The sequence below is a fragment of the Dipodomys spectabilis genome, unplaced genomic scaffold, assembly GCF_019054845.1.
Source record: "Dipodomys spectabilis isolate Male_0828 unplaced genomic scaffold, ASM1905484v1 ptg000018l, whole genome shotgun sequence".
Lineage (NCBI taxonomy): Eukaryota > Metazoa > Chordata > Mammalia > Rodentia > Heteromyidae > Dipodomys > Dipodomys spectabilis.
This window is the reverse complement of record NW_024870695.1, coordinates 10635259-10659448: the sequence shown is the minus strand read 5'-3', so window position 1 is coordinate 10659448 and position 24190 is coordinate 10635259. Positions and strand designations below refer to the sequence as shown.

General features: G+C 50.0%; 3 protein-coding genes across 5 annotated transcripts; 2 read left to right on the top strand and 1 right to left on the bottom strand.

Annotated features, from left to right (window-relative positions):
* Positions 1 to 4673: 4673 nt before the first annotated feature.
* Positions 4674 to 9081, top strand: Coasy (Coenzyme A synthase). Its single transcript, XM_042673980.1, has 10 exons — positions 4674 to 4786; positions 5114 to 5818; positions 6683 to 6897; positions 7136 to 7267; positions 7404 to 7593; positions 7676 to 7740; positions 7918 to 8002; positions 8264 to 8361; positions 8451 to 8597; positions 8696 to 9081. Exons 2-10 carry the CDS (start codon positions 5125 to 5127, stop codon positions 8753 to 8755), a joined length of 1686 nt encoding a protein of 561 aa, XP_042529914.1. The 5' UTR covers positions 4674 to 4786; positions 5114 to 5124; the 3' UTR covers positions 8756 to 9081.
* An 803-nt stretch (positions 9082 to 9884) lies between these two features.
* On the top strand, positions 9885 to 15534 carry Mlx (MAX dimerization protein MLX). 2 transcript variants are annotated; one of them, XM_042674203.1, is made up of 8 exons: positions 9885 to 9980; positions 10330 to 10366; positions 10836 to 10925; positions 11167 to 11273; positions 11511 to 11610; positions 11776 to 11875; positions 12230 to 12431; positions 14476 to 15534. In XM_042674203.1, exons 1-8 carry the CDS (start codon positions 9939 to 9941, stop codon positions 14530 to 14532), a joined length of 735 nt encoding a protein of 244 aa, XP_042530137.1. In that variant the 5' UTR covers positions 9885 to 9938; the 3' UTR covers positions 14533 to 15534. The 2 variants fall into 2 exon arrangements, with proteins under 2 accessions (XP_042530137.1, XP_042530138.1); XM_042674204.1 differs by lacking the exon at positions 10836 to 10925.
* Positions 15141 to 21165, bottom strand: LOC122103596 (PSMC3 interacting protein). 2 transcript variants are annotated; one of them, XM_042674205.1, is made up of 8 exons: positions 20984 to 21165; positions 20798 to 20898; positions 20568 to 20657; positions 17157 to 17268; positions 16510 to 16655; positions 16327 to 16380; positions 15894 to 15953; positions 15141 to 15818 (listed from the first exon to the last, which is right to left on the bottom strand). In XM_042674205.1, the coding sequence occupies exons 1-8, from the start codon at positions 21015 to 21017 to the stop codon at positions 15762 to 15764; spliced, it is 654 nt and encodes a 217-aa protein (XP_042530139.1). In that variant the 5' UTR covers positions 21018 to 21165; the 3' UTR covers positions 15141 to 15761. The 2 variants fall into 2 exon arrangements, with proteins under 2 accessions (XP_042530139.1, XP_042530140.1); XM_042674206.1 differs by lacking the exons at positions 20568 to 20657; positions 20798 to 20898; positions 20984 to 21165 and adding exons at positions 19050 to 19152; positions 19257 to 19355.
* Positions 21166 to 24190: the final 3025 nt, after the last annotated feature.

The window sequence follows — 24190 nt, the reverse complement described above, 5'->3', positions numbered from 1 at the left end:
TCAAGCGGTAGAGCCTTGAGCTGAAGAGCGCAGGGACAGTGCCCAAGCCCAGAGTTCAAGCCCCACGACCGACAAAAAACAAACAAACAAAACACACACACACAAAAACATCTAAGCAAGAGAGACAGAGAGAGAGAGAGAGAGAGAGAGAGAGAAAGAATGTGTGCAGGTCCTCAGGCTTGAACTGGGCACTGTCCCTGAGCTTCTTTTGCTCGAGTTTAGAGCTCTACCACTTGAGCCACAGCTCCACTAGTTTTTTGTTTTTTGATTTTGTCGGTCCTGGGGCTTGAACTCTGAGCCTAGGTGCTTGTTCCTCAGCTCTTCAGCTCAAGGCTAGCGCTCTACCATTTGAGCCAGAGCGCCACTTCTGGTTTTCTGGTGGTTTTCTTGGAGATAAGAGTCTCATAGACTTTCCTGCCTGGGCTGGTTTTTAACAGCGATCCTCAGATCTCAACCTCCTGAGTAGCTAGGATTACAGGCATAATTGTTTTGTTTTGTTTGGGTAGTTTTTGAAGAAAAGAGTCTCATGGACTTTTCTGCCTGGCCTGACTTTCAAACTATGATCTTCAGATCTCAGCTTCCTGAGTAACTAGGATTACAGGCATGGCCATTAATGCCCAGCTTCTAAGGGACCCTTATATCTCCAGTTAATCAGCAAAAAAGTCACAAGTGAAGTGTGGTTCAAGTGGTACAGTGCCAGCCTCAAATGAAAGAACTTGAGAGTATGAGGCCCTGAGTTCAAATCCCAGTAACCTCACAAAAGAAACCCCAAACACACCAAATAAAACCTTGGACTGGGGTTTGGTTCAGTGGCAGAGTACTTGCTGCAAGAGGCCGTGGGTTTGAAGCCCAGTACAGAGCTGGAGTGCAGGTGGGGTGGGCACAGTGCCTGTAACTTCCTATCTGCAAACTCCAAGGTTTCCCCACAAGGTCTCCAAGACCTTCTGTGATGTGATCTGCCTCCTGCCTTCCACTGACTTGCTCTTCCCCCACTGTCCTTCTCCATCTATTCTGGCTCTCCTGACCCCCTGCCTCAAGGTCTAGTACTTGCTGTTCCCTGTCTGGTTTGCTCTTCTATGATTTTTGATACTATTTCTTTGCTGTTTTCCTGGACTAAAATAAAATAGTATTCAATTGCCTCCAGTACGGTCCCTCCAACTATTTTATTTATTTTTGTTGGTCCTGGGAATTGAACTCTGCACCTCGGCACTGTCCCTGCACTCCTCAGCTCAAGGTGAGCGCTCTACCACGTAAGCCACAGCACCACTTCCAGTTTTCTAGTGGTTTATTGGAGGTAAGAGTCTCACAGACTTTCCTGCCCAGGCTGACTTTGAACCGTGATCCTCAGATCTCAGCCTCCTGAGTAGAAAGGATTACAGGTGTGAGCCAACGGCGCCCGGCTTGAGTTTATTTATTTATTTATTTAATTTTTTTTTTTTTTTTGTTGGTCGTGGGGCTTGAACTCTGGGCCTGAGTGCTGTCCCTCAGCTCTTCAGATCAAGGCGAGCGCTCTACCATTTGAGCTACAGCGCCACTTCCAGTTTTCTGGTGGTTTATTGGAGATAGGAGTCTCATGGTCTTTCCTGCCCGGGCTGGTTTTGAACCATTATCCTCAGATCTTAGCCTCCTGAGTAGCTAGGATTACAGGCGTGAGCCACCAGCGCCCGGCATGTTTGAGTTTATTTTTGTTCATGGCTTAAAAAATTTTTTATTAGGGGCTGGGAAGGTGGCTCAGTGGTAGAGCGCTTCCCTTGCATGCATGAGGCCCTGGGTTCAATTCCTCAGCACCACATAAGCAAAAAGAAAAAAGTCGGAAGTGGGGCCCAGAGTTCAGGCCCCACAACCTGACTCAAAAAAAAAAAAATTTTTTTTTATTAACCACCCACATCCTAAGACACAGGAAGGTCAGGACTTTTTGTTACTGTCCAGTTACTGTCCTAGAATAAACCTGCACTAAACATACATTTCTGAATCAAAGTAACTTGGTGTGCTAAATGAGGTATGCAAATGCTTTGGGACATACCAATAGTCTTTGTTTTTGCTTTTTCAAATCAAGCCCTTAAACCCAACTAAAAGCAGAGTGTTGTAATCCTAGCCACGAGACTGAGATAGGAAGATCAATCACAGTTCAATGCCCGACCAGTCAAATTCTAGAGATTTGTATCTCCTATTAACCAGCAAAAAGCTAAAGTGGAGGTGTGACTCAAGTGGTAGAATGTTAGCCTTGAGTAGAAAAAGCCAAAAGAAGGAGGTAGGTTCTGAGTTCAAATCCCAGTCCTGGCACAAACAGACAATACCAACCCAATGTATATGGCTTTACAACTCTTTGGTCCCTGACTCCAAAGGCACATGATCTCCAAAGGCAGATGTGTAGAGCTGAAGGTTGGTGTTGCTCAGTGGTGTTGCTTAGTTGCTGGGGAAGGACAGCACTTTGTAGAAACTTTTAGGATTGGTTACTCTTTCTTTTGATATCTCCCTGGATGATTCATCTAGAATGTTGGCTTCTCCCCCACGTTGCTATTATTATAACCCCAGCCTCCTCAAGCTCTAGTAAATCCTTACCACTAGGTCTCCAGCCCTAGCCACCCCTTTTTCTCCTGGCAGAGACATCAGAAGCTCTAATGAGGCAGGATGGGGAGATGAGGATACAGGGAAATTATATTGCTTGAAGCAAACATCAAATGGGCCAGACTCAAAACATTTTTTTTTTTTTTTTCTGGTCCTGGGGCTTGAACTCAGAGCCTGAGTGGGCCTGTCCCTCTCTGTGCTCAAGGCCAGCACTCTACTAGTTGAGCCACAGCGCCATATCCAGTCTTTTCTGTTTATGTGGTACAGAGGAATCAAACCCAGGGTTTCATGCATGCTAGGCAAGCACTGTATTACTAAGCTACATTCCCAGCCCCCAGACTCAAAATTTAAAGCCAGGACCTGGCTCTGGTGGCTCAGGTGTGTAATCCTTGCTAGTCAGGAGGCTGAGATCTGAGGATTGAGAAGCCAGCCTAGGCAGACAAATCTTTGAGACTCTCATCTCCAGTTAACCAGCAAAAAGCCAGCCAGATGTGGAGCTATGGCTCAAGTGATAAGAATGTCAGCCTTGAAAGCTACAGGATGGCACCAAAAAACAAAAACTCTAAAAGCAGGAAGTAAATTGAGGGAAACAATTAAACTACTCCTTCTACCACCCCTTTCACTTAAAGGTATAAGGAGACATCCACAAGAGTGATCTTCATCTTCCTTCTCCTCTGAAATGGTAAACATCAACTCATGAATGGGTAGGGTTTGGAGGCTACAGATTAAAACCTCCAGTTGGAGTCCTGGGGCTTGAACTCAAAGCCTGGTGCAGTACCTGAGCTGTTTCTGCTCAAGGCTAGCCTCACGAGCCACAGCTCCACTGATTTCCTGTGTGTTGGTGGTTAATAGGAGAGAAAAGTCTCACAGATTTTCCTGTTCAGGCTGGCTTTTTCCAATTGTGATCCTCAGCTCTTTCAGCCTGCTGACTAGCTAGGGTTACAGGCTTGAGCCACCAGCACTTAGTTTTCCTTTTTTAATTTCTCCTGGTCTGACCCTGTTGTATTGGAATAATTCCTTGCTAAAACTTTAACCTTGAGGCTTTTCCTTGTGAGATACCCTGAAATGCGTTTCAAGAGTGGGTCTAAGCCAGGCGCTGGTGGCTCACGCCTGTAATCCTAGCTACTCAGGAGGCTGAGATCTGAGGATTGTGGTTCAAAGCCAGCCCGGGCAGGAGAGAACGTGAGACTCCTATCTCCAATAAACCACCAGAAAACCGGAAGTGGCACTGTAGCTCAAGCGGCAGAGCGCTCGCCTTGAGCTGAAGAGCTGAGGGACAGCGCCCAGTCCTAGAGTTCAAGCCCCACGACCGACAAAAAAAAAAAAAAAAAAAGAGTGGGTCTGTGATTTTGTGTGTTCACTGGGAAGCGGACGGAAGAAAGCCCGCATCCATCCTCCTTGACTCTACTGAACCCACTCACCCTTCTTGCTCTCCGTTGCCCGGGTAAACAGGCACAGGGATGCTGCTCGGTGCAGACAGCATACAAAGAAGCCACGAGGAGCGGGATGTCAGTGGCTCACGCCTGTAATCCTGGCTACTCAGGAGGCTGAGATCTAAGGACCGCGGCTCGAAGCCAGCCCGGGCAGAAAAGTCTATGAGACTCTTTTCTCCAATTAAGCAGTGGTAGTGCGCTGGCCTTGGTCACAAAAGCTCGGGGACAGAGAGGCCCACAACCGACACCCCCTGCCTCCCCCAGCCCCCTAAAAAAAAGAGAAGCCTCAAGAGTTTCCATGAGCCCTGCCCCTGGCACATCCGGGCCCTAATTTCCTCACCTGTGAAGGGGGGGCTAGGGCAGAGCCGTTCAGTCACTTCTCAACAACGATTCTCGGCCTGGGAGGGCACGGGGGGGGGGGGCCTCTGGGCACGCGGGCCTAAAAGCAAGGGCAACCCTCCGACCACTCTCTCCCCGGACTTAAGCAAAGCCAGGTGTGAATTCTAGCTTGGCCAGGAGCTCTTCGGTAGGAAACACATCTCTCAGCTCTTCAGACCTTACATCCCGCTCGAAACACGAGCACCTGTCACGGCAGACTTGCTTCAGCCCCCAGAGTCCTCACTGCCAGCGCCATCTCGCGAGAGTTCCGGGCTGAACGCCTGTTGAGACGTTTGGCCTGTGCGGCTTCCCGTCGCTCGGCGTTGCGCTGGGTGAGGTAGTGCTTCCGGGCCGCACCCCGAGTCCCTCCGCGGCGGCGAAAGCGGAACCAAACGCCTGAGGTTTCAGTGAGTCGGGGAACCCGCCTGGGCCCAGGAGCTCCCCCTCGGTCCCCTCTTGCGGCTCCTTCGAGACCCCGGTGCAGATTAGCCCGAGGGGACCAGGACCCCAGGTCCCCGACCCTGTGCCTCAGGGAGTCCTGGCCGCGTCGCCGCTGCGGCGTTTTGGTTTATTTCAGTGAAGTCTCCGCGCCGGCCGCGGCTCCCGCCCCTGGCCCTCATCCGGGTCCCCTGGTCCGTCCTGGGTCTCGTCCCTGCTCCTGGGTGCCAGGCCCCATGCAGGGCCTTTGCTTCAGGCCCGAACCGTCACTCCCGTGTCTCCCTGCCTGTCCGCAGGCCTCGTCGCCATGGCCGTATTCAGATCGGGGCTCCTGGTGCTGACGACGCCTCTGGCCTCCTTGGCTCCCCGCCTGGCTCCCATCTTGACCTCGGCGGCCCGCTTCGTGAATCACACACTCTATGTGCACCTGCAGCCGGGCATGAGCCTGGAGAGTCCGGCCCAGCCCCTGTCCAGCCCGGTGCAGGTCACCTTTGAGGTTCTGGATTTCATCGCGCACCTGTATGCAGGCGCCAACCTACACAGGCACCTGGACGTGAGAATCCTGCTGACTAATATCCTACCCAAGTCCACCTTCCTGACGCCCGCTTCCGTGCAGAATCTGACCCACCCGCCAGAAGTAGTGCTGACAGATTTCCAGACCCTGGACGGAAGCCAGTACAATCCTGTTAAGCAGCAGCTAGAGCGCTATGCCACCAGCTGCTACAGCTGCTGTCCACAACTGTCTTCAGTGCTGCTCTACCCCGATTATGGGACTCAGGAGCTGCCCGTGGAGTCCTTGAATGCCCCCTTACATTCTGCTATCAGACCAGTTTCTCCCATACCCAGATCTCAAAAGCAGCCTGTGCGTTGCTACCGACGTGGGGCTGTGGGTGGCACGTTTGACCGTCTGCACAATGCCCACAAGGTGTTGCTCAGTGTGGCGTGTGTCCTGGCCCAGGAAGTGCTTGTGGTGGGAGTGGCAGACCGAGATCTGTTGAAGAGTGAGTGAATGGGACTCTGGATTAGGGCAGTCAAAGACTTCCCGGACATTCTCTTAGCATCTCCCTAATGCTAAGATCATGGAAGGGTGGGGCCATTCATGACTTCCTACTCTTTCCAGCTGTCTCAGTGCCTGACTCTCAATTGGTGCTGTGGAAATTTTGTTGAGTAAATTTAGTTTCCTTAGCACATGGCCCACTCACCTACACTGAGGTCATTCAGAATTCCCTAAATGTGGAACCAAAGAATCTGCACTTTGCCATTCTCCAGGTGATCAACTAGTGTGACACACTGGGAATAAATGGTACAGATGCCATAGACCATACTCAAGGATGGGGTGGTTTTGGAATCTCCACCTAACTCTGATGTCCACTGGCACTGCTAGTTCTCAAGTAATTCCTTCCTTCCTCCCTCCCTCCCTCCCTCTGTTTCTGTCTCTTTCCTTCCTTCCTTCCTTTCTTCCTTTCTTTCTTTCTCTTTCTTTTGCCAGTCCTGGGGCTTGAACTCAGGGTAGGCTTCTTTTGCTCAAAGCTACCATTCTACCACTTGAGCCATAGCACCACTTTTGTTTTTTTCTGTGTATGTGGTACTGAGGAATCGAACCCAGGGTTTCATGCATGCTAGGCAAGCACTCTACCACTAAGCCACATTCCCAGCCCTCGAGTAATTCCTTGGTGGCACAAGACATGCTTGTTTTGTCTCCTCTTCAATCCTCCCCTCCCTCCTCATGACAGACTCGCCTATTTTGACCTTTTCTTCTTGTTATCCCCCTCTGGAGATACACAGTACTTAGGGACATGCTTCTCCAAAGTGGTCCAGATGTCCTTCCTAGAAAAAGATCTCATTGTTTTTCTGGGCTTCCCCAGGTAAATTGCTCCCTGAGCTGCTCCAACCTTATGCAGAACGCGTGGACCATCTGAGTGAGTTCCTGGTGGACGTGAAGCCCTCCTTGACTTTTGATATCGTCCCCTTGCTGGACCCCTATGGGCCGGCTGGCTCTGACCCCTCCCTGGAGTTCCTGGTGGTCAGCGAGGAGACTTATCGCGGGGGGATGGCCGTCAACCGCTTCCGCCTTGAGAAGGTAAGCCCTGAGGGAAATTGGCAGAGGGAGTGGATGGGAAGGGGGGAAGCCACTGTGGGTGGCTGTTGGAAGTACCAGTGCCCCAGAAGAGAGAAGGAGGGTTCAGGGTGAGGGGAAGAAGCCAGACGACTTGGTTCCGTTTGCCCACTGAGTTGGAAATGACACCTGGGATAGGCAGGGAAGGATAGGAGTCCAGGTCTGTCCTTCTTCCTCTTTTCACTCTTCCTCTTTACCTCAGCGCCTGGAAGAGCTTGCCTTATATCAGATCCAGCTGCTGAAGGACCAGAACCACAAGGAAAATGAAGAGGATAAAATCAGCTCCTCCAGCTTCCGCCATCGAATCTTGGGAAATTTGCTTCGGCCTCCATTTGTAAGCTTTCCCTTCCTTCTGTCCCTCCCTACTCCTTGGGTGTGCCAGAAATGTAGAGTACAAACTAAGGGGTTCATCTACAGGAATGAGCTTGAGGGACTCAATAACTGTGGGGTTCCCATTCTTCTATCCCCAGAAGAGACCAGAGCTCCCCTTAGGTCTCTACGTGCTCGGGCTGACTGGCATCAGTGGCTCTGGGAAGAGCTCAATAGCTCAGCGGCTGAAGGGTCTGGGGGCATTTATCATCGACAGTGACCAGCTGGGTCATCGGGCCTATGCTCCAGGTGGCCTTGCCTATCAGCCTGTGGTGGAGGCCTTTGGAACCGGTAATAACCGGAGGGTTGGAGTTGCTTTGAGGTGAGGAGATTGCCTGGCCTCTTTGCTCAGTCCATCTTCTCTGTCACCCAGATATTCTCCATCAAGATGGCCTCATCAACAGGAAAATCCTGGGCAGCCGGGTATTTGGGAACAAGGTAAACACACACTTCTCCAAGGGCTTCTCAGCCACCTACTAGAGTCATTGTTTGGGATCTGGTGACCCTCTCTAGTTTGGCCCCAAATGCCAATTTCTGCTCATATTTTCTCCACTCTCACCTCCTGGGCTGGCTCCATCTCTCAGGGAAGGTAACCTCTGCCTACTCCCTTCCCAGAAACAGATGAAGATGCTCACAGACATTGTGTGGCCAGTTATCGAAAAGCTGGCTCGAGAGGACATGGAGATAGCTGTGGCTGAGGGTGAGTGGGAGTGATGGTGGGTGCACTTAAGGGAGACACTTAAGCAGATTCTCCCCCTGGGAGCTACCCTTTCCCGGGCCAGAACATCCACTTTCCTGGGGACCGTTTTGTGGGCTTCCTTTGTTTTTGGCAGTACCAGGGTTTGAAGTCAGGGCCTATTCTTGCTAAGTAAGCACTTGAAATATTCCCCAGCCCTTGTGGGCTTTTTGCCTGATAGTAGGAATCAGAGTGCTACCAGCACTGACTGGGGTCTCCCTACAGGAAAGAATGTGTGTGTGATTGATGCTGCCATACTGCTTGAAGCCGGCTGGCAGAACATGGTACATGAGGTGTGGACCGTTATCATCCCTGAGACTGAGGTATCTGGACCCTACCCTACCCCATCCCTACTGCAGATGGCATCCTGCTCTGATCCAGTGAGCTGAGCTGGGTCCTATGCCCTGCCCAGGCTGTACGACGTATCGTGGAGAGGGATGGCCTGAGTGAAGCTGCTGCTCAAAGCCGGCTGCAGAACCAGATGAGTGGGCAGCAGCTAGTGGAACAGAGCCACGTAGTGCTAAGCACCTTGTGGGAGCCACATATTACTCAGCGCCAGGTTCGTGTCCAGGGAAAGGCTGGGTTGTAGAGAGGGAATGTCCAGTCCTTCCTTCAAATGACCCTGTCCTTCCTTCAAATGTTTTGGATTGTCCAAAGGTGGAAAAAGCCTGGAATCTCCTGCAGAAGCGCATCACCAAGACTGAGGCCCAGGCCTGACAGTAACTTCTCCTGGGGCCAGTCTGGAGCTTGGAGCTGATAGATCCAGTGGTGAGAGGAATAGGCACTTGGATGCTCACACTGTCTCAGGCTTAGAGGGGCTTTGGGCTAAGCTATGCAGGACGTAGCTGGGCCTAGTAAATATAAGATGCCTCTCTAACATGCTGGGCATTTGACCAACAGTAAGGATGTGGATCACAGGGGGAGCCTGTCTGGGGTCCCATCCCCATTCATGCCTATGGGGGGTTTGATGTTCATCACTGACTTCAGTCAGAACAAACACTGGCGCTTATAACAGTATTAAAGGTGAATGTTTCCATGTGCTACTTGTTTGGTCTGCTTCCTGCTCCTATGCCACTAGGAATCTTTGGATCTTTATACCACAAGTTCAGAGCTCAGGCCGAAACCAGAAGCCATGAGTTCTGTGTTTAAGTGCATGGCCTTCGAAGCTAACCACACTGGTGTTGGCCTCGGCTCTACCTACCATTGTCTACCTGTGTGCTTTTGAAATAGGCTTTCTGGACACTTGGGTTTCTTTATCTATAAATCTGAATAACTTAACGGGCCTTATGACATGGGTTAATTTCACAAGTGCTCTGCTAACTAGTGGCTGGGATGTTGGAAAATCAATGCTAGGGATGACGGCTCGGCCCTTGGAGTTTGTGGTCTGGTGGGGTCAGATGTGATAGGGGAACTCTCTGCCCAGTTCCTGACATACTGGTTAGGACTAGGGGCCTGGTGAGCTGTGCGCATGCGCAGAGTCTGCAATAATATTTACACAAGTGTCTTTCTGTGTGCGGTGCTGGACATGAAAGGCAGGTTCCTGCTTGTGCTACGCTAGGGCTCTACCTCTGAGCTGAACACTCCCAGACCCGAAGGCAAACCATTTGAAGGGATCACGTTTCACAGAAGCTGCCGCCCATCTCCTCCGCCATTCTAGAGACTAAGGTGGTAGGGAAGGGCAGGGACCAGCGAGAGCAGCTCTCTGACGTTGCAGCTGTCAGCGTTAGGAACAACGCCAGCCAGAGATACCTCCTACCGGCGTTTAAAGTCCCGGCTGCGCTTGCGCGGCACTCCGCCCCACCTCCCTTCGCCAGCGTGGATTGGTGGGCTTGGGTCACGTGGACGTGCCTCGCCGCAGGGGACCCGCCTGCTGGCTCGTTTCCGGTTCGGTAAGTCCAAGATGACCGAGCCCGGCGCTTCTCCGGAGGACCCCTGGGTTAAGGCAAGCCCGGCGAGGGGAGGGCGAGGGGGCTGGTGCGCGTCGGGGCTCAGGACTATAAAGGGCTTCCCTCCTCTCCCTGAAGTCTCTCCCTTGCTCCCCCGACCCCGGGGCTGCAGGGAAGGGAGCTCCCGTCCGGCGTGGGAAGGTGGAGAGACCAACGAGGCATGCGTGCCCAAATGTGAGGGGGGCTGGCTAGGTGGAATGGGGCGGCGCCCCTGGAGCCTTCCTAGGCTTGGCTTTGGGGGGAACCACTCAGCGATCCCTTCACCCCGGAGATGTGTGTTCAGGTACGCGTGCGCCCTACACTAGAGGCAAAGGCCTGATGAGCCTCCCTTGCTTGGTGTCGCAGGTGGAGTATGCCTATAGTGACAACAGTCTGGACCCTGGTGAGTGCCTCCCCCACAGCCTTCAGTTCTGGAATAGCACTTCCTTTTCTACTCTATAGATTCTTGTACCTTTGCCAGCCACACCTGAGCACAGTCCACTGTCCCTGAGGCAAGGTCCTGTCCTGAGAAGGGAGGGAGGACTAGAGGATGGGCAGGAAGCAACCCAGGGTAGCACTTGGTTGTCTGCTCTGTAAGGAAAGTGATGGGACTAGGGACAGCCGGTCACTCTCTCGTTGAACCCAGATGCCCCTTGGTGAGCCAAAGGGTGAAAGTGCGAGCCTGTGGAGCAGTGTAGACCCTGGGGACAAGAGAAAGGCAGGGAGGAGTGGTAGGAAGTAGGCGGCCTAGAATGGCTGGCTTTGGGGCTGAAGGGAGAGGTTAGCATTTGAGGAAGCCATTGTGCTCACAAGGTGTCTTGAGGCTTGGCAGTGTTCCCCACCTTTTAGTGATTGGGGCCTCTCTTTTCCAGGGCTTTTTGTAGAAAGCACCCGCAAAGGGAGTGTAGTGTCCAGAGCTAATAGCATCGGTTCCACCAGTGCCTCTTCTGTCCCCAACACAGGTAGGCAGCAAACACCCCCTCCTACCTGGGAGGATCATCTTAGTATCCTCCCTAGACAGGGATGCTCCAGCTGTCTCCTTACGGTTGCTGGAAAAGGAGTGCCACAGAGTCTCACCAACTTCTACCTCATCCTGGATATTAGGCTTTCCTGTCCATCTGCCATTTCCTGGTACCAGGGTCTTCTTCTTAAGCTAGGGAAAGGTGGGCCCAAAAGATGACCTCTGTCCCCTCTTGAGTATAGATGACGAGGACAGTGATTACCATCAGGAGTCCTACAAGGAGTCCTACAAAGACCGCCGGCGGCTAGCTCACACTCAGGCTGAGCAGAAGAGGAGGGACGCCATCAAGGTGACTGGAGGCCTAGGCCTCAACCAACGAGGGAGGGTCCTGCATGTTTCTCATCCACCCTGTCAGGATCTCTTAGAAATTCCCAAACAGCCTTGGGGCAAGCTAAGCCAGTCCTTGAGAACAAGTCTCTTAACCTTCCACCCTTTTGAGTTTGTGAGCATGCAAATGGAGGAAAAGCTTGTGCCACCTTGCCTTAATCCCTCAGGATAAAGGAATTCATTTCTCATATCTCCACAGAGAGGCTATGATGACCTTCAGACTATTGTCCCTACCTGCCAGCAGCAGGACTTCTCTATTGGCTCCCAAAAGCTGAGCAAAGCCATCGTTCTACAGAAGAGTATGGCCAGGGGATGTGGGGAGAGGGGGAACAGGGCTGTGGAGCTGCTCCGGCCCTGTGAGGGTGGCTGTAATGGGAAACTTGGGTATTGAGGGACAGGCAACAAAATCAGCCTTGTCCTACTTGAGACTTCCTTTATACCTATTCCCTGTCTACCTCCCCTAGCCATTGACTACATCCAGTTTTTGCACAAGGAGAAGAAAAAGCAGGAAGAGGAAGTGTCCACACTACGCAAAGATGTCACAGCTCTAAAGATAATGAAAGTGTAAGAGGGGGAATTAGAGCTTCTGATGAGACTGAGGCCAGCTTCAGTGCACACCTTCCTCTATTCAAAGGCCATATCAGATACTTTGTGTGCATTATCCTCTCATTCCCTGAGCTGACCACTGAGAGGCAGACTTCTCTGTCCCTTACCCATAGCACTCAGGAAATAAGTGCCTAGAAGATTAATGCTGGGAAGGCTCGAATGAGTCACCATTTCAGTATCTAACTGATGTTGAATACACCCCCGAAACTTTCTGGGAATCCCTTTTGTGTGGAGGGGGGATACAGGGTCACCCCTCCTTTTTTCTTGAGCTAGTTGAGCTGCTACAGCACCTGAAAGCCTGCGTGCTTTCAGGAACTATGAGCAGATTGTGAAGGCACATCAGGACAACGTCCACGAGGGGGAGGACCAGATCTCTGACCAGGTCAAGTTCAACGTGTTTCAAGGGATCATGGATTCCCTATTCGAGTCCTTCAATGCCTCCATCTCCGTGGCCAGCTTCCAGGAGCTGTCAGCCTGTGTCTTCAGCTGGATTGAGGAGCACTGTAAGCCTCAGGTATGGGGCAGCACTGGTCATAGGGTCTTATCTTGCCACCTTCAGGCAGTGGTCTAAGCTATTTGTTCAGAAAAGCAAAGTATCTGCTCTTACATTTCTCTAGAGCATATATAACTTTCAGCATTGTTTCCTTCCTTGATTTTCAAGTTAAGGTCTCATCTGGCACGTATGCTGTGAATACACAATGCCAGGCCTAGTGCTCAACTTGAGCCCAGGTTATTGCTCCCTCATTAGCCACTCCTCTGCCTCTCTGTGTGGAAATCTCAACCACCACCAGTAGTTACTTCAGGTTTTTGGAAACTTGTAGATCCTAGGGGCAACATCTAGCTCAAGTTTGGGCAGTCGTTATGTGGAAGGAGAGGAAATACTTGTGAAGGGTAAAGGGTGTTATTTGTCCTCAGGTCTTTTATTTTTCTTTGTTTGTGCTGGTCCTGGGGCTTGATCTCAGGGCCAGGGCTGCCCATGAGCTGTTTTGCTGAATGCTGGCACTCTACTATTTGAGCCACAATTAAACTGGCTTTTTAGGTGGTTAATTGGAGATAGTCTCACATACTGGTTTTGAACCATACTTCTTAGATCTCAGCCTCTTAAGTAGTTAGGATTACAGGTGTGAGCCACTGGCACTGGCCTTGTCCTCAGGTCTTATTACTTACTTTTAATGGAGAGATGTGTTAATAGTACTGCACTGTTTTCAGCTGCTTTTATTCAGGCTTGAACTTTTAACTGAGATGCCACTTTCTTAATTCTTGTTTTTACTGTGGAATGTTTTAAATATATGACAACACTAGTATCCACTACCCAAATTCTACCAGTAACATGTATTTCCTTTGTTACATAGTTTCTTACCTTTCTTCCAAGGGCATATCAAAGTAAACTATATATAGAGGCAAGTACCAGTGGCTTATGCCAATAATCCTAACCACTCAGGAGGCTGAGATCTGAATATAGTGGTTTGAAACCAGCCTGGGTAGAAAAGTCTGTTACTCTTTATCTCCAGTTAATCACCCAAAAGGGGTAAATGGTAGAGTGCCAGCCTTGGGTGAAAAGCCAGGCAAGAGCACAGGGCCCAAGTATCAGCAAACAAACAAAAACAAAACAAAGTAAAAATAGATGTCAGTATATCCTGGGACTCTCCCCCCCCCCCCTTTTTTTGGTCGGTCATTAATGCTCTACCACTTGAGCCAGAGTACCACTTTTGGCTTTCTGGTAGTTAACTGAATAGTCTCATGGACTTTCCTGCCTGGGCTGGCTTCAAACTGTGATCCTCAGATCTTAGCCTCCTGAGTAGCTAGGATTACAGGTGTTGAGCCACCGGCGCGCATTTTCTTTTTGAGAGGGGTGGGGGAGAGGTGGGAGGGAAGAGAAAGAACCTAACTTCAAACTTGAGTCCTTCAACCTCAGCCTCTCCAGTGCTAGGATTAGAGATGTGTGCCATCACATCCAGCTTTTTTTTGGGGGGGAGGTATCTTTTTTATTGCTGTTGGTGGTGGTTGTGGGGCTTAAACTCAGGGCCTGGACAGTATCCCTGAACTTCTTCATTCAAGGCTAGCACTCAGTGCTACTTCTGGTTTTCTGGTGGTTAACTGGAAATAAGAGTCTCATAGACTTTCCAGCCTGGGTTGTCTTTGAACCATGATCTTCAGATCTCAGCCTCTTGAGTAGATAGGATTACAGGTATGAGCCGCTGGCGCCCCGTGGGGCCTCTATTTTTAATACTTTCCCCCCACTCAGTCATGTGGCTTGAACTCAGGACCTGGGCACTATCCTAAGCAATTTTTGCTCAAAGCTAGTGCTCTACACCAAGCCACAGCTCCACTTCTGGTTTTTCTGGTTAATTAAGAGTTGAGTCTCACGGACTTCCCTGCCTGGGCTGGTTTTGAACCATGATTCTCAGATCTCAGTCTCCTGAGATTACAGGTGTGAGCCACCAGCAGCTTAATACTCATGTGAAAAGAACATGGGTGGTTGGCATGGGTGGTCTAGGTAGACAAAAGCTACTCTGTGTGATCACCTGAGCGTTGTCTTTTCTTGCTGCCCCCACCAGACCCTACGAGAGATTGTGATTGGGGTGCTGCATCAGTTGAAAAACCAACTTTACTGATGGCTCCTGGAAACCTGCTAAGCAGCCAACAAGAGGCCTTTGAGTCTACTATCTGGCCATGGGACTGCTGGGCCTCCAAAGGGACTGCAACACCTTACACCGGTTGGCTGGTTTCTACTTGGTGTTTGGTTTTCCTAGCTCTACTTTATCTTTAGTGGGGCTAGAGTGTTTGTTTTGTGAAAGTTCCTGATTAATTTATTATATTGACCATAAAGTCAAATCTACCCAGTCTTCCCTCTCCTGGTAGAATTCCTTAGGACAGGAATTTGTTCTGAGTACTTTTGAGAGTTCCTGGCAGAAAGATTTCTGCTCATGATCCACATATATTTAGAAGCTGTTGGCCTCTGTCTTGGTGTCTTGGGCAATATTTGGCTCAAGTGTAGACATTTTGGCAGTAGTTGAGTGGCGGAGGAGGGAAAGGAAACAGTCCCACTGCCATGAGGGTGAAAGGCCACCTTGTGTCTGACTAGAACTGCCTACTCAGTCCTTCTGTGGCACTTTGGTCCTCTCTGCTGCGGGCACCGGGAGAAGCAGCCTCCCTGTCTACCCTGCACTCTCGTTCCTCCAGGCAGTGGCACAACATGGCAAAGGCAGGCATGATACAGCACTACATATTTGAAATTTTTTATTTTCTTAAATACTAACAATGCAGTTTTGCCACTTTACAATTTTGGAAAATTAAACAAGGAAGCCTTAACATCACCTCAGGTTTTCTGTCCAGTGTGTCTGGGTCTCTACCATCTGCCAGTGTTGCCCACATTTCTCCCAGAACTTGGGGTGAGGCAAAAGGGTATAGAAGACACTTGGGTCTTCTGGGATTAGTCCTGGGTGATGCTTTGGGCTCCTCAAATACTGATATTTAGTAGCAGCTTTACCTTTGTTTCCCAAGCTCCCTGCTGCCTTCCTCAGGTTTGATATCTGGGAGGTTTGAATATCCAGAGGAAATTAAATATTTTTATATGAAATTATATCACAATAAATATTGCCAAATGCTTTCCTTTAGCATGTTACAAGTCTTTGTGTTAAGCTCAAGCCACTGCAATGTGGACAACAAAATGGGCATGACCATCCATCTCTTCCTGTCTACTAGCACTGAGCTACCACAGCTACCACTCATACTCTGGCTATTCCTTTCTCTGCAGTGCTATGCTCAGTTAGAGAAGGGCAGGAGCAACAAAAACAACACAAAGGCCAGCCTGGGAATCTCTTCGTTCCAATCCCTAGTTCCCTCAGGGGTCTGGGAGCTTGACTTTGCAATCTTCATCTGTCTCTATCCCAACTTCCTCCTGTGTGACAGGGAAAGAAGTAAATGAGACACACTTGGGCAAAGACCCCAGGGGAGCAAAGGAGAGTGTACTTACAAAGAACTGCTTCTTGCTCTTGGAGTAGCCTTCAAGGATTGCATCACACATCTCTGTTGCCTGTTAAGAAAACAAAGTCACAGGGCTGGGAAGGTGGCTCAGTGGTAGAGCACTTGCCTTGCATGCCTGAGGCCCTGGGTTCGATTCCTCAGCACCACATAAGCAAAAAGAAAAAAGCTGGATATGGCACTGTGGCTCAAGTGGTAGAGCGCTAGCCTTGAGCTAAAGAGCTGAGGGACAGCGCCCAGGCTGAGTTCAGGCCCCATGACAGGACCCCCCCAAAAAACCAAACAAACAAAAAAGAAACAAAGTCACCCCTTTTCAGATGGGCAGTACTGGGCACTGCCTATTGGATCATGCTATTGGGCAGTAGTTTCCCCAGGGCTGTCATTTCCCCAGAGTGCAACCAGTGCCTCCCTGGAGCTCCACTCACCATCCTCTTCCGCTTCCTCCATTCCTTGCAGTATTGCTGCCTTTCTCTGTATACCTAGAAGGGAGAAACAGTTCCTCCAAGTCCTGCAAGCCCACAGCAGTGTGAATATACACATACATAGTTTCATGTTCATTCCAGAACTGCACAGCAGCCTCCACTCTTCCAGCCTCCTTCCCACCTTACCTGCTCCTTCTCTTCTGGAGTGACATGGTTAGTAGCTGCTTTGATGTTCTTCAATCTCTCTGTGTAGCCAGCACATTCCTTCTTTAACTCCTGGATCTCTTTCTGCATCTCCGGAGTGGTCAGGCTATTAGTTAGTTCCTTCAGCTCTGAAACCACATTCTTTGGGGTCACTTGCTATTCCTGAGGAAGGGATTCTACCTTTCCCAACAGGTGCTCCCTGAGGTAGGAAACAGACTTCCACCTTGCTCTGAGATCTCTCCAAATTGGGATCTCCCCGCCCCCCACCCCCCAACCTGGAAATACTCAAGAAAATAAGGCTTACAGAATGATCAGTTTATTCTACTTTTTTTTTCTTCCCCATCTACAATAAGTGTTAGGGTAAAAGGTTGAGCAGGGAGATATGTAACTCATTAAAGAAGCAGGAAAGGGGAAACATGGGGACAGCGTGTGCTGATGTTCATCTTACCCATTCGTACACAAAGCTATTTACTAATGGCATTTCACTTAGTGCAGTGCCTCAGGCAGCCCAAAGCACTCTGAGCTGCAGCAAGGCCCCTACAGCTAATGAGCCATTCACTTAGCAATTCTGGAGGTCTAGACCAAATCTAACCCCATGGACACTTTGGAGGGGCTCCCCAGTTTCCTACCAGTTTCCATGTGTCGACAGCTCTGCTGCAAGCTCTGCACCTTAGCAGTGAGGGCCACAATTTTGGCATCCAGGCCATGGAGGTCAGCATCATTCACCACATCAAACTGGTCCTGCCAGAGATGAGGGGAAATACAAATGAGAGTGTGAGGCAGACTCCACATTAGGAGAGACAACATTCGGATACATTCAAGAACCCAGTACTCTAAACCCTGCAAAGTGCTACGTATGTATGTGTGTGTGTGTGTGCGCGCGCACGTGCACATGCGGGCGCTTGTGCTGGTCCTAGGGTTTGAACCCAAGGCCTGGGTGCTGTCCCTGAGATTTTTTTTACTGGTGTTCTACTTCTTGAGCCACTTCTGGCTTTTGGTGGTTAACTTGAGGTAAGAGTCTCATGGAGTTTCCTGCCCAGGCTGGCTTTGAACTGTGATCCTCAGATTTCAGCCTTCTGAGTAGCTAGGATTACAGGCATGAGCCACAGGTGCCCTGGGCAAAGTGCTACTTTTTAGAAATTATTTTTGTTTGAGACAGTGTCTGTTGCCCAGGTTAGACTTGCACTCCCGATCCTCTTGCCTTAGCTTCCTGAATGCTGGGATTAGAGGCCTGAGTCCCCAACACCTGGCTGAAAAAGTACTTTTGAGAAATCATTCAGTTCAACCCTCGTCCCCAAAAGGAAGAAAAGTTGAAACCTAAAGCCTGTCCTCAAGAGTATCCAGGTTGGCAAGATACTGACTAGGACAGAAATTAGTGATAAAAATCTCTCATGGGCTGATGGAGTCAAATAACATTTTCCTCAAGGTGAGGAATCTAGATCATAGTATAGGCAATAGGAAGAATAGTAAAAGGAAAAACCTGGCAGGTAAAGAGGTCCAGGGAACTACATAGGTGAGGGATTCCAGGGAAATTCTAAAAATTAGCTTCTGTGAAAGGACCATTAGGGATCACTGAGCATCATATAAGCCAGTGATAGAGGAAGGAGCAGGTTAGGAAGGATGGGAATACCAGCGTGGCAATTTGGACTGTTCTCTTAGGCATGGTGAACCTTCGAAACAAGGACCAGAAAATATCCCAGAAACAAAATCCTGCATGTCTTTGATAATAAAAATTTACAGTATGCCCATTATTTACAATAGTCTATATCTTCTTTTGCTCTGCCTACAGACTTGAGTAGTGACAAAGACATAGGTCCCACAAAATCTAAAAACAGTGAGGCCCTATACTGGAAGTTTGCTAACCCTTCCTTAGGGAGATTTTCAATAGGTAGTAATACAATGAAATATTTATAGAAAAAATTAGCCTTGGAGAAGGTTTGATTCATTTAAACAAAATGCTTCTCGGGCTCTACATACTGTGAGGGTGCTGTGTAAATGAAAATGAGAAATGGGTGTGGGGCTGGGAAGGTGGCTCAGCGGTAGATCACTTGCCTTGCATGCATGAGGCCCTGGGTTCGATTCCTCAGCACCACATAAGCAAAAAGAAAAAAGCTGGAAGTGGTGCTGTGGCTCAAGTGGTAGAGCCCTAGCCTTGAGCTGAAGAGCTGAGGGACAGCACCCAGGCTGAGTTCAGGCCCCTCGACCGGACCCCCCCCCAAAAAAAAAGAAAAAAAAAAAAAGAAAATGAGAAATAGGGCCAACCCTAGAGGAACTTTAGACAGCACACCTCAACAAAGTTTAGAGCCTGAGAACGAAGCAGAGCACTAAAGGAAAGGCTTCTGAGGAACTTGATATGTGAGTAAAATCATAAAGCATAAGTAAGAGCTGGTCAGTCAAAAGGAACTACAAATCTAGGCAGGAAGAAAATAAGTGTAAAACACATTTGAACTGTCTAGTATTGATGGGTGGAGAAATAAGGGCAGGTAACACTGGCTAGGGCATATCTCTAGCTGCCGAGTTACCATTTCTGTGGAGTACTGGAGACCACCGAAGTTTGAAGTAGGGAGGGTACGTAGCCAGATTTGCATTTAGATAGATCATTCTGCTGCAAAGTTCAAGGCACACCTTCAAGGGAATGAGATCTGTTAAGAGGCCACTGCAATGCTGATAGAGCAGTGAGGAGATAGATTCAAAAAGGGAAAAATCCAGTTGGGTGAGATGGCACATACCTCAGCATTTTGGAAGCTAAGACAAGAGGATCCTAGTGTTCAGCCTGGAGGACAGAGTGAGACCATGTGTCACAAACACAGTCGGGCGCTGGTGCCTAATCCTAGCTACTTACTCAGGAGGCTGAGATCTGAAGATCACGGTTTGAAGGCAGCTCCGGCAAGCTCTTATCTCCAGTTAACCACCAAAAAGACAGAAATGGACCTGTGGCTCAAGTGGCACAGTGCTAGTCTCAACAAAATAAAACACACACAGACACACACACACAGACACACACACACACACACACACACACACACACACACACACACACACACACACACACACACACACACACACACACACACACACACACACACACACACACACACACACACACACACACACACACACACACACACACACACACCCCTCCCCAGCTATAGAGCTGGTAGAGTGTTTCTAGCATTCTAGCATGCATGAAACCCTGTGTTCGATTCCTCACAGAAAAATCCGGAAGTGGCACTGTGGTTCAATCTCAGGGACAGTGCCTAAGCCCTGAGTTCAAGCCCCTGGACTGGTAAAACAAAAACAAAATCAGCTAGGGCTGGGAAGGTGGCTCAGTGGTAGAGCGCTTGCCTTGCATGCCTGAGGCCCTGGGTTCCATTCCTCAGCACCACATAAGCAAAAAGAAAAAAGCCGGAAGTGACGCTGTGGCTCAAGTGGTAGAGCGCTAGCCTTGAGCTGAAAAGCTGAGGGACAGCGCCCAGGCCCAGAGTTCAGGCCCCACGACCGGACCCAAAAAAAAAGAAAATCAGCTATATTTGAGGCCTGTTCAGACTTGAAAAAATTATTTCCAAGTTTCTGGTTTGGGTGAAGAATGATTCCATTAACCCTGAAGAATGCTGGAGATAAACCAAACTTATTTGGGGTGGAGGTGAGGGAAGGGGAGACATTCAACTCTGATGATATTCAGATATTGATGTCTGAGAGACCTTGAGGTGGAAATCTGGCTGAAGAGTCCAAAGTTGATGCGCTGGCTTAGGGAGGAAGAGGAAGGAAACTCCTTAAGAGAGGATAGGGTCAGCCTGTCTGGATAATGGGAAATAAGAGCTTCCAATCAGAAATGGATCTTGGCAGAAACAATTTAGGATCTTCTATAGTCCACCATAATCCGAAATCAGTTTGAGCCATAGGAAGGGAGGATACATCTTGATTTAAAGATGTCTCTGAGGCCCTTCTAATGGCATAGATGAATTACTAGGGTGCCACCTGTAGGAGTTGGTTCAATGTAGGCTCTCGCACAGCTGTTCACTTGCACAGGTTCTCCTCACCTGATCAGCGAAATAGATCTTCTGCTTGCCGTACGACTTCTCTTTGATTTTGCCTTGTTGGGCCAGCTGCTCCAACGCCTTCACCACCACCTGACGAGAGGAGGGCGGGGCAATTAGGAGTGTTTGGGCCTGGGCAGGGGGGGGGGGGGGGGGGGGGAGACTCCTGCCAGTGAAAGGCAAGCAGCGAAAGCTCGAGGGAGCAGAACCAGGGCCTCGTTAGGGGTCCTCACCGTTTTGCCCAGTCCATGTTCCTTCTGCAGGTTCCCGAACATGTCCTGAGCGCTGTAGGGCCGGTTCTGCTCCTGCAGGTACCTCAGGAGGATCCCAGGGGCTGCGGAGGGAGACGAGGCGGGGAGGGCTGTCACTCAACCATCCCTCGCCCGTCCGCCTCCAGGTCTCGCCAGCGCCGCGGTTACCTCCGGCCGCAGCTTCCGCACGGCCTTTACTCATCGTCTCTCCCGCGCTCGAATTCAGATGACCGGATATGGCGGTTGCTCTAGGAGACGGCTCCTTCCGGAAACGGCGGGGCGGGCCTCGAGCGGTGATTGGCTGGAGGGGAAGCCGGCCGGAAGAACGGCGCAGCCCTTTCCGCACGCCGCGGTCGGTACGGCCGCCTGCCCCCCGCCCCCCGCCCCCCGCCCCCCGCCCCCCGTCTCGCTCCCCGCCCCCCGCCCCCCGCCCCCCGCCCCCCGCCCCCCGCCCCCCGTCTCGCTCCCCGCCCCCCGCCCCCCGCCCCCCGCCCCCCGCCCCCCGCCCCCCGTCTCGCTCCCCTAGTTGAGGCTGTGGGGTACGCAGGGCCTTCCAAGCCGAGACCAGTTCCGGCTGCAGCGCGTCACCCGTGCCTTCAGGGCAGTGTTGGCACGGGAATCAACGGCAGTAAGCCTCAAGGTCACCGGGCCCGCTACCCACGGCTGTCCTGAGCCCACTCTTCAGTGTGAACGGAGTTGAGCGTTGAACTCAGAGCGCGGTCCGTAGCGTTTTGGCTCTCATCTCTAGGGGTTCTATAGGTTGGTTGCGGAGACTCGCGGGTTCTTCTGTCTGGGCTGGGATCGAACCGCGGTTCTCCGATCTCCGACTCCTGACTTGTTGGGATGACATGCCTGAGCCACCGGCGCCCATTCTCTCCCCGGTTTTTGTTTTTCCATTTGTAAAACCGGACCAATGGGTAAGGAGGGTGATTGTGTAAGCTCCAACGCCACACTCATTTGCCCACTACCAAGCTTCGCACCCAGGCGGCGCTCGATACTTGGGCGTGGAAGGGCAGAGGTGGGAGGGGACGGCTACCCAAGCCGCAGTCTCCCTTTGGTGAAGGCAATCTCAAGCAACACCTGGCAGGTGCTTTCCATTCCTGACCACAGTGGCCAGTGGGACAGAATCTGAAATAGTATTTCTAGTTTCGGAGGTCAGTTGAAGACCAAAGAGGAAGAGCACAATACTACTTCTTAAAAACTTGGTGCTACTTAAAACCTAATTAGCTCTTGAAACATGCTTGTCTCATGTTTAGGGGACAATATTAAGAATTAGAAAGGAAATGCAAACTAAATCCCGGCCAAGAGTGCCAGTTACACTCATGTCTTGACTCTAGAAGTGGCCTCATTGTGGTTGTTCTGTCACAAAGCAGGATTGGGAAGTAGGCCCATCACACTTGGCTTTCCTTTTCTGAGGCTGTCACATCCTCAGATTAATCATTACTCTGGTTGAGAAGATGTACCAAGGAGGTCACCATTCAATATCAGATTCTCAAGCCAGGTGCCCATGACTCATGAATGTAATCCTTTCTATTCAGGAGGTTGAGAAGAGTTTCAAAGCCAGCCCTAGCAGGAAAAGCTGTGAGACTCTTATCTCCAATAAACTACCCCCAAAACCCAGAAGTAGAGCTGTGGCTCAAGTGGTAGAGTGCTAGCTTTGTGCAAAAGAAACTCAGGGACAGTACCCAGGCCCGGAGTTCAAGCCCCAGAACCAGCAAAAAAAAAAAAAGTAACAGCCTCCTAAAGATTGTTGTCATACAAGATTTATTCCCAGCACCCACCCACCCACTTGGCCCACCCCCAAATTCACAGTGGAGGATTAAAGAGATTTAGAGCAGGATCCCCCAGGTACAAGAAAAACCAAAGATTTTGCTCAACTTCCTTCCCTCCCTCTTGCCAACTCCCAAGGCCTAAAGCTACACACACTCATGCAAACACACAAAATCCCACTCCTTTCCCTTCCCCCTCCCATATTAGAGCACATCTGTAAGACATCTGTGCTATGGGGAGATGTCATTCAAAGTCTGAGAACCCTAAAGTGGGGAGATGCCATTACCTCTAATCTTCTAACAGGATAAATGACTGTGAAACAGGAACCCAGATCTTTCTCACTATTAACTATTTTCACTCCCTAGTCTCTAGCTTGTCTATCAACCAAGAGCAAACAGCACCCCTTCCCCCCACCTGTAGCACATGAAAATAGGCTCTGTCCAACATCCCTCATTCATGTATGGGGGTGGTGTTGGGGAAGTGGTCCCTGAGGATCAGCAAAGGGTTAATGCAAGAAGGAAAGAGGATAGAAGAGTTTGGCTTGAGCTCTGATTAGGGAGGCAAAGTGAGGCAGTAGGCTGGACAGGTTTAGAACTAATGACCATTTTGGGTTCTTTACATGATTTTACTAGAGTCTGCAGAGCACATACCACCCAGAAGGGTCTTTGCAGACACATTCTTGCTAATGGGCTCATCTTTAAAGGTAGCCTTAACCAAGTAGGGAAGCAGTTGAAAATAAAGAAGCTGAAAAGGTAGTAAGAATAGTTGGTGCAAAAGAGTTTGAGGCTCCTGGGAAGAATGCCACAAAGCCATTTATAAAGTGCTACTTTGGACCCCTCCACCCACCCATGGAATTATTGCTTTTCCAAAGGAACAGGGAAGGAAAAGGAACATAAAAATGGCTGTGGTATTGCTTTGCTTACTGCTCAGGCCAATGCAAATGGAGTTAAGGGTTAGCAGCACCAAAGGCAATCACACAACTCCAAAAGATTCAGTGAGATCTCAAGATAAAGAGGCACTCACTAACCCTACCAACAGCTATCTGACCCCTATGGCCCGAGGTGATGTATAAGAATGGCCCATCCCTGCATTATATTCACATTTCTTAACATTTCACAAATATTTTGGAGCACTGGGGGTCAGTTAACAAGAAGATGGGCTGGAAAAAGGGAAGCAGGCTTGTTCTGCAGAGCCAAAGGACAAGCTCGCCTTAAAAAAAAAAAAAATCATGATTTAACAAAAGATGACAACTCTTCCAGCTGCTGCCTGACTTTGGGGGTTCCAGGGAGATAGAGGAAATAAAGGGTGGGCTCTTTTGTCAGTGAGGGCCCTGAGCACCCAGACCTAAAAGCAAACAGCAGCACTTCCTCAAAGGGGAAAGAATATCCCTGACAACTTTGTTCCTCAAAGTACCATCTTGGTAGAAGCCTCCCTTGGGGAAGCACATTCTCATCTCAGTGACTAAGCACAGAAATGGATGTCCAGCTGGCAGCAGGGAAATGAGTATCCTTTAAATAGGCCTCTGAACAACAGCCAGGCCACCCAGCATACAAAGATAATTGAGGGGATGGGACCTGCCTGGGTTCTTCCCTTCTCCTATCACCT

Coding starts and splice junctions, on each gene's coding strand:
- Coasy (XM_042673980.1), top strand. CDS start 5,125: ATGGCCGTATTCAGATCGGGGCTCCTGGTGCTGACGACGCCTCTGGCC. Junction 7,594..7,675: donor GGTGGAGGCCTTTGGAACCG/GTAATAACCGGA, acceptor TCTGTCACCCAG/ATATTCTCCATCAAGATGGC. Junction 8,598..8,695: donor CACATATTACTCAGCGCCAG/GTTCGTGTCCAG, acceptor GATTGTCCAAAG/GTGGAAAAAGCCTGGAATCT.
- Mlx (XM_042674203.1), top strand. CDS start 9,939: ATGACCGAGCCCGGCGCTTCTCCGGAGGACCCCTGGGTTAAG. Junction 11,274..11,510: donor AGAGGAGGGACGCCATCAAG/GTGACTGGAGGC, acceptor ATATCTCCACAG/AGAGGCTATGATGACCTTCA. Junction 12,432..14,475: donor AGGAGCACTGTAAGCCTCAG/GTATGGGGCAGC, acceptor TGCCCCCACCAG/ACCCTACGAGAGATTGTGAT.
- LOC122103596 (XM_042674205.1), bottom strand. CDS start 21,017: ATGAGTAAAGGCCGTGCGGAAGCTGCGGCCGGAG. Junction 20,658..20,797: donor AACATGGACTGGGCAAAACG/GTGAGGACCCCT, acceptor TCCTCTCGTCAG/GTGGTGGTGAAGGCGTTGGA. Junction 16,656..17,156: donor CTGTCGACACATGGAAACTG/GTAGGAAACTGG, acceptor ATGTGGTTTCAG/AGCTGAAGGAACTAACTAAT.